At 44.0% G+C, this 9,027-nt stretch overlaps 1 protein-coding gene across 1 annotated transcript in view; it reads right to left on the reverse strand.

Annotated features, from left to right (window-relative positions):
* Positions 1-8,735: 8,735 nt before the first annotated feature.
* The window catches only part of RPL6 (ribosomal protein L6), a 4,307-nt gene continuing 4,015 nt past the window's right edge, over positions 8,736-9,027 (reverse strand). The window contains exon 7 of the mRNA XM_046641202.1: positions 8,736-8,926. Within this exon, the coding sequence (XP_046497158.1) occupies positions 8,774-8,926 (153 nt within the window). The 3' untranslated portion in view covers positions 8,736-8,773. The remainder of the gene's footprint in view (positions 8,927-9,027) is intronic.

Genomic DNA, 9,027 nt, shown 5'->3' on the forward strand with positions numbered 1-9,027 from the left:
CCCATTTTACAAGGAACTGAGATTCAGAATTGAGTGACTGGCACCTGCCTAGGAATTGACAGAATCATGATTTGAACCTGTAGCTGGCTCCATCCTGCACTGCCTGTCTCCCAAATAAATAATTCATGTACATTGCACTGTTACAACAATCTCATGCTCCTTACAAAGCCTGTTAATTTCATTTTCATGATATTTATTTCACAAGTATTTAAGCCCCTAGTAGGTGTCAAATCCTGGGAGGTAAATAGAATGGAGATACAATATATCTGAATCCCTGAAATAATGTATGAAAAATTGACTCCCCACTCTCAAAGAGCTGGACAGCTAGTCTAACATACTTACAAAGTAGTCCACAGGGACATGGCTAGTCTTCTCTTATTCATTCAACAAATATTTCTTGATTGCTGCCACATGACAAACACTGTTTTTGGTGTGGGGTTACCCGGATGAGCAAGGCAGAAAAGTCTTCTCTCAAGGAACTCACAGCCTAGTGAGGGAGACAGGCAAGAAGCAAACAACAATAAATCCAGCAGTTCAGAGCAGATCAGTGCCAAGAATACAATAAAACAGGCAAATGTGATAGAATGGCCATTTCGTAAGTCCTCACGACAACACTCTGAGAGATATAGTATTACCCCTACTTTAGCCGGGAAACCAAGGCTGTCAGATGCTTCGCTCCATGTCTCACAGCTAGTAAACATTACAAAGCTCAGATGTGAACCCAGGTCTGTCTGACTCTACCATCCCAGCTTCCTTGTTTTGGCTATAAAGACATTCCTTCATTCCTTTTGCTCACAACTTCCAGGCCTAATGACAACATCACAATTTTTAAATGTTCAGGTTTTGAAATCTAAAAAACCATCTTGTACAGCTCAGAGAAAAATTCTCCTGCTCTTGCTGTTTATATTTCCAGATCAAGAATCAAGATGCCCAGGAACTATTGTCCTTCACTCAAATTAATGAAAACAGCACATATCCAGGGCTTAAAGTCTTTAGGCTGCATAATGAATAGTTATTTAATATTTTAGCAACAGTAATTAATTAGTCATAGGACTGCACGGCTGCCACTGTACCATGACGAGGCAGCTGATGAATTAATATTTATAGAACCCCCTCTGGAAAAAGCCATTTACAGGGAATTTCTAGAACAGATCAGAAAGACAAAGAAAGTCCCTGGTCAAAAGAACTCTGTGCTGGAAGCCTGGAGGCAGAGAATCCAAATTTAGTCAAGACAACACACATACACACACACACACACCATGCACACAGGAAACATCCATTCATAGAATCATAGAAAGGAAAGGCTTATGGTTTATGACTTCTTTGCTATGGAATTATTCTTTCCACTCTTCCATTCAGGAATGGGGGATCAGGATGGGAAAAGGAGCAAGAGAAGATGTTGGATGAGCAACCCTAAGTTGGAAGCATGAGAAAGCAAGAATAGCTCCTAGTAGGTTGGACCTCAATTACCCCTGGGAAGCATCTCCCCAAGAGGAGGCAAGCTTGTTGATGGAGACCATCTCCCTGCTGCCCCAGCTGCTGACGTGATGTTCACTGGCCTTAGCTCAAGCTGGGGCCCCTCTGGGATTTTGCAGTATCTCTCTTTTCTGCTGGCTTTTGTGCACCAGCTGACTGTTAAAATGAGTCCATAATCCTTATCGGGTCCACAAAAATGTGAGTGTGGCGTGAAGATAAGTGGTCCTCGAGAAGCCTTAATAGAGCTTGAAATAGCTTTAAACAAAGCAGCCATGTTAATTTTGAAGGCCTTTCAAAACACCCAGGAAAAAGAATATGCACGCATCTGCTAAATAGACACATACGCACAGACAGAACCCGTGGGGGAGAGTGATTATTTTCATCTCACCAATCACGGGCTCAAAGAGGAAACACACACACCTACTCAAAATCTTTTTTCCAAGTGACCTGGTAGGCCCTATTCTTTTTTTCTTCTTTTTTTTAATTTCAAGGAAGATTATTTCAGCTCATGGGTGGGTCTATGAGGTGGCAGAGAAAGGAAATCGAATGAAAGAGATATTTGAAAACGAAGAGGGAGAAATTCTCCTTGGAGCTCTCTTGAATTACCATAACTAAGGGATAAAAGCCCTTATTGATGAAAAGCCTGAAGATGAAGCAGCATTAAAAGCAGTTCTCATCAGAGAAACCAGCACCATGGAACTCCGGAAAATGCCGTGTCCTGCAGCGTCCCCTTGTGGGCACGAGAGTCCTTGCTGCACCAGAATTTCTACTTCTGACCTACAAATTGGCAAACCCTTCCTGGGGCAAAAACTTAAAAGAGACGCAGCCCCCACAAAGGAAAAGCGGCCAAAAGATACCATCGTAGAGCTTGCGGAAGAGGAAAAGCGGTTGCTAGCCCTGTGCCTGAGTGGTTAAAGTTCGGCACCCTCCGTTTGGGCCGCCCCAATTCCCGGGTTCTGCTCCCAGACGCAGCCATAGTCCGTGCGTCAGCCATGCTGTGGAGGCATCCCACATACAAAACAGAGGAGGAACGGCGCAGATGTTAGCTCAGGGCGAATCTTCCTCACCAAAAAAAAAGAGAGAAAAGCCAACACTATATGTTTTCATTCATTCAATATTCACTGAGAGCCTCCTTTGTGCAGGCAATGTGTTAGGTTTGGGGGTCCAACTCTCTAGAAGACAAGCAGCTTGCCTCCCTGTGAAGCTTAGGATGGGCCAGCGACTTGGAAGGAGTAATTCCAAAGAGGATGAGAAGTCCAAGGACCTGTCTGAGAAAAGGAGACGCTTCCCAAAGGATGTCAACTTTAATGCTGGTAACTGATGTGTATAGACAGGTAGATGAACGTGAGGATGATGAGGGAAACTTAGTAACCGAAGAAAAGCATTTACACGAAATGCTTGTGTGGTGTTAGAATCACCACTGTCTGGGTTTGGGTCCCAGCTCCTTTGCATGTTACCTTGTACAAGTGATTCCACAGTCTGTGCTGTGGTTTTCACATCTTAAAATAGGGGGACAGTAATGGTACCTACCTCATAGGGTTTTTGTGAGGATTGAATGAGTTAATATGAGCAGCACCATGCCCGGAATGTAAGAAGCTCTCAATAAGTTTTAACTATTATTAACCGTGGCACCATTTTTCACCTATTAATTCGAACAAGTTTTTAACTTGAACCCAGGGATGGTGAAGCTCTGGTCTAATCACGTCATTAATTGCTGGTGGCACTTTAAATCAGCATGATCTTTTTGGGGAAGCACTTTGGCCACACGTATCCAAAAGTCATAATGAGACCAGGCCTTTTGATCCATCGTTCCACTCCTAGAAATTTACCCATGGAAATTTTTTGTCCAACAAGGAACTCTCTGCTAGGCTCCTATAACTAAGTTTCCATTTGGGATGATGACAAAATTCTGGAGATGGATGGTGGTGATGGTTGCACAACCATGTGAATGTACCTAATGCCATTGACCTGCACACAAGATATTTTTAAATGGCACCTTTACCACAATAAAACAAGTCTAAAAAAAAGTGTATACTTTCACTGCTTGACACATAGTCAGGACCACAGCATTTGCCATCGTTATTATTGTGTTGATTATCTGAAAGGTAAACGGATGAGCAGCAAAGCCAGGGCTCAAATGCAAGTCCGTGCAATCCCCAAAGCTATGACTTGAGCCTCGACGCCATTGCCAGTTGATCTGTGCTCAGTGAATATTTTTTGAATGATTCACTCCACATGCCCTTTTCTCAAATTCCAATTTTATGCTTGTACAACATCGTTCCCTTTCCTCACACGTATTTTGCACTTTGACACTATTTTGACTTTGAATTGCATGTGGGAGAGTAGCACCCGCTTCTGTTCAACGCTTAGAGCCCTGGATGGGAGCAGGATCCTGCCCCAAACCCTGGTGGCCAGAGCTTGGGAGGTGATGTAGGCTGAGTAATGACCCCAGAGTATGTCCCTGTCCCAATCCCCGGCCCCAGAGAGTGTTACTTTATATGGCAAAAGGACTTGGCAGGTGTGATGAAGTTAAAGATCTTGAGGTGGGAAATGCGGTGTAACACAAAAATGTATTTGGTTTTTGTCCCCAGTTCCTGGCATAGAGCTCCTAAAACCCATGGAATCTCCTGAGTGATGGGAGGGCCGTTTGTTATTCATAAGGAGCTCCTTTCGATTACACCTGCGTTTATGCCAATGAGGTGACTTGGGGTGGGACCCCCAGATAGCCTCAGGATGGGGTTAGTCACCAGAAAGACCAAGTGATTAGAAGGTTGGAACGTTCAGCCCTAACCATAAACTTAAGTCAGACTGAGAGTGGGGGCTGGAGGTCAAGCTCTATAAAAACTCTTGAACAGGAAGATTTGATGGGCTTCTGGGTTGGCAGACATATTGAGGTGCTGGGAGGGTGGTGTATGGGGTGAGGGCATGGAATCTTTGTGCTTCCCACCCCACCTTACATTGTCCTATATATCTCTTCCATTTTCAGCTCTTCTTGAGTTGTATCCCTTTTTTTCTTTCTTCTTCTTCTTCTTTTTTTTTTTGCTGAGGAAGATTCGCCCTGAGCTAACATCTATGTCAATCTTCCCCTATTTTTCAGTATGTAGGCCGCCATCATAGTGTGACTGCTAACAGAGTTTTGTAAGTCTGTGCCCAGGAACCAAACCCGGGCCACTGAAGTGGAGCGTGCTGAACTTAACCACTAGGCCACTGGGGCTGGCTCATTGAATTGTATCCTTTATAAAAAACTGGTGAATAGAAGTAAAATGTTTCCCTGAGTTCTGTGAGTTGTCATAGCAAATTATTGAACCTGAGGCAGGAATCATGGGAACCCCCAATTTGTAACCAAATCAGACAGAATTGTGGGTAACCTGGGGATCCACTACTTGTGACAGGTGTCTGAAGTAGGGAGGCAGTCTTGTGGGACTGAGCCCTTAACCTGCGGGGTCTGTGCTGACTCCAGGTAGTGTCAGCACTGGAACACTAAGGAAGTAGGACCTCAGGCATGGAGTTCCCAGCACTGTCAGTGTCGAGCAGGCCTGCCCTAAGCATTGTGCACATGCCCCAGAGCTGGAGCGACCTGGCGGGCTGGAAAGGAAGGCATCTCAGAGGTGGGGTTATGGATTCCACTTCCAGAACATTGCAAAGGGGCTGGCACAGTGGTTCTGAGTATGACCCAGGGATCCTTGTGTTCCTGAGATCCTTAAAGTGAATCCAAAAAGTGAAAGCAATGTTATGCTACTACTAAAACATTGTCTTTTCACTCTTTCTCTCATGAGGGTAGCATGGAGTTTCCAGAGGCTGTAGGACCTGAGATGGGACATTGCAACAGACTGAATGGAGAAGCAAATAGGAGAAGCCCGCTGTCTTCTGCTAAGCCAGACCTCAAGAGATTCGCAAAAATGTAAAACAGTGCCATTCTTCTCATAAATTTTTGTTTGGGAAAATATTTTTCACAAAAACATTGTATTAACGGGGAATGGTTTGTCCTTTTCAAATAAATACTTTAATAATTTCTTAGTCTTAATATGGTATATCAATGGACATAACCCACATAAACAAAATCTCATTCATATCTTTAATAACTTTAGACCATCAAGAGCTCCTGAGACCAAAAACACCTGAGAGCCACTGCCTTAATGTACAGTGATAGGAAGATTTCTCGTGGCCATTTTTACAATCTATCACTTAACGTGTTTTTAAGCAAAATGAGACACTATGCATTTTATCTTGTAACCTTTTTTGACTTAACTTTTCGTCTTAGTGGCCAGTCCATATTCAAATTTCCCTAATTGTTGCAAAATATCTCTTATTGTTGGTTTGTCTAAATTGGGATCTAATCCAGGACCTTACATTGCATCCAGTTATGTCTCCAACTCGCTCTTCCCACTGGACACGTCACGTAGGTCTCTTCCTAACAGTTCTTATGCAGCTACTTCATTCTTCTTAACACTGCGTTATACTCCAGTGTATGGATGTAAACTAACTGATCCTCTACCGATGGAACCTTTAGTGCCGCAATGAACATCCTTGCACCTATACCTGAGAACTGGTGTGAAGCTGCAGGAAAAACAAAATGCTTGTTTTTCAACACACTGAAGGTAGCTCTCTCTCTAAGCTCAGACACTGATAAGCCACAATACCTCGATTCAATTATAACATCTGTCAAGTGGACCAGATGCTTGCACTGGCCTGAGCGATGTTCCCTCCCTCCTTGGGAAGTTAAATTACTATTGTATTTAGCCAGCACAGTAGGGGCCATTCACACAGTGGGGAGGGATGAGTGGAAAGGCAGAAAGGGCAGTCCAATAGAGCACACACACGTGCAAGAGCTCTGAAGCAGGAAAAAACAGCCCAGTTTGAGGAATTAAAAGAAACTTGACACGTTGAGGGGCAGAGTGGAAGAATAGGCTGGCGAAAGGGGCTAATCAGAGGGCCTCGTGGCCATGACCATTTTGGAACTGAACCTAAGAAGCCACTAAAGGGTCATAGCCAGAAGTGACATGTTTGGATTTGTTTCAAAAATGCATCAGAGCCTACCACATATTCCTACTGGAACAGCTAGAACTAAAAAAAAAACATTGGAGTCTAATGTACAGCACGATGGCTATAGTTAATAATACTGTATCGCATATTTGAAAGTTGCTGAGAGTAGATTTTTTTTTTTCTGCTTTTATTTCCCCCAACCCCTCCTGTACACAGTTGTATATCTTAGTTGCACGTCCTTCTAGTTGTGGGATGAGAGTAGATCTTAAAAGTTCTCATCACAAGAAAAAAATTTGGGGCCCAACCCCATGACCGAGTGGTTAAGTTCATGTGCTCCACTTCGGCGGCCCAGGGTTTCGCTGGTTTGGATCCTGGGCGCGGACACGGCACCACTTGTCAGGCCACGTTGAGGCAGTGTCCCACACACCACAACTAGAAGAACCCACAACTAAAAATACACAATTAGAGGCCGGCCCCACGGCTGAGTGGTTAAGTTCGTGCACTCCGCTTCAGCGGCCCAGGGTTTCACCGGTTTGGATCCTGGGCGTGGACATGGCACTGCTTGTCAGGCCATATGGGGCGGCATCCCACATGCCACAGCTGGAGGGACCCACAGCTAAAGAAATACAACCGTGTACCAGGGGGCTTTCGGGAGAAAAAGGAAAAAATAAAATCTTTAAAATACACAACTATGTACTGGGGGGCTTTGACAGAAAAAGGAAAAATAAAATCTTTAAAAAAAATTTTTTTTTAACTACATATGACGATGGATGTTAACTAGATTTATTGTGGTCATTATGCAATATATACAAGTATTGAATCATTATGCTGTATGCCTGAAACTAATATGTCAATTATATCTCAAAACCAAAAAACTGAAAATACCAAGTGCTGAGGAGGTGGAATAACTGGAATTGTCACATGGCTGGTGGGCTGCAAAATGGAAAAGTTTGGCAGTTTCTTACAATGCTAAACATGCACTTACCATATAACCCAGCAATCCTACTATACATTTTCTCGTCCAAGAGAAATGAAAATACATGCACACAGAAACGTGTATGCAAATGTTTTCAGTGGCTTTATTCATAATCTCCAATATTGTAAACAACCCAAATGTCTTTCAATGAGCCAATTTTAGGATAGTGATACACTGATAGAATGGAATACTAACTGACCAAAAGGATTACTGCATCGTGCACAATCTACAAAATATTACGCTAAGAAGCATATTGTGACGTTCTGAAAAAGGCAAAATAGGAACAGAAATGTGACCAGCAGTTGCCTGGAGGGGGAGCGGACCTTAGGAGCATGGAGGAATGTGGCGCTGGTGGAGCTTACCTAACTGCACAGAACTACACACCAAACCCGAATTTGAGAACCCATTGTTTAGGGTACCTGTGGGATAATGGGCACTCTCGTGTATGAATATAAACTGGTACAAACCCTATAAAGGGCAGCCTGGCACCATCTACCAAAATTAAAATTTGTAAATCCTTTGACTCGGCAAAAAACGATTCTTACCTGGTACTTTTTTGAGGAAGATTACCCTCAGCTAACTGCTGCCAATCCTTTTTGCTGAGGAAGACTGGCCCTGAGCTAACATCTGTGCCCATCCTCCTCTACTTTACATGTGGGATGCCTACCACAGCATGGCTTTCCAAGCAGTGCCATGTCCACATCTGGGATCCAAACTGGTGAACTCTGGGCTGCTGAAGTGGAATGTGCACACTTACTCACTGGACCACCAGGCCGGCCCCTGTACTTGCTTATCTGTATGCATACTTGAGGTTATTAACACCTTGTCATCTATGTAATAGTATGTACAGTGTATGAAGTTTTGGTTAAAAAAAGGGGAAAGTAAACAACTATAGTCAGATTTGCTTGTAAGCTTTAAGAAACTAGACATACAAGAAACTGATAGCAGTGATGATGGGGGTGGGGGTGAGAATTAGGCAGATTGGGAAGAACGGATGTCGTCACCGAAAGGGAGGAAAGTGTGTGGCCCCAAGAGCCCACAGCCGTTTGGTTGTTTCTGACCCCTGTAGTTTCGTACCGACTTGTTCAGGGACTGACTGGGGAAAAGCTGCTAAGAGCCGCTGGTAGGTGCTTCGTGAAAAGCTGAGAAACCAGACCCTAAGGAAGTTAATGCTGAGCCGAGGCCAAGGCTGAGGCGCTTCCAGCGTGGCTGACAGCACAGCCCTCCAATCCCACTCCAGAGAGCTAAATACCACGAAGCTGGCCCACCTCCAAGCGGGCAGAATAAAAGACACACAGGAAACGGATCAGTTATTTAATCAGGTTCTTTGCAAGAAATTTAGAACACCAATTTGTGAGGATAAACTCCATTTGTGAGAGCAAACACGGACCGGAGGTAGCCCTGGAGCTGAGGAACGGCTTTGATCTTTGGCAGAATTTGTGAGTCCACAGCTTTCTGATCAACTTTGCGCTGCTCTGTAACCTCGTATTTCTAAAGAAAGAGAAAAGCACTTAAAAGTACGGCACAAATACCACACTCCACCATCAACTAAGGAGCCCATCTCACGAGGACCCAATACCACACTCCACCAC

Source organism: Equus quagga, chromosome 15 (genome assembly GCF_021613505.1).
Source record: "Equus quagga isolate Etosha38 chromosome 15, UCLA_HA_Equagga_1.0, whole genome shotgun sequence".
Taxonomy (NCBI): Eukaryota; Metazoa; Chordata; class Mammalia; order Perissodactyla; family Equidae; genus Equus; species Equus quagga.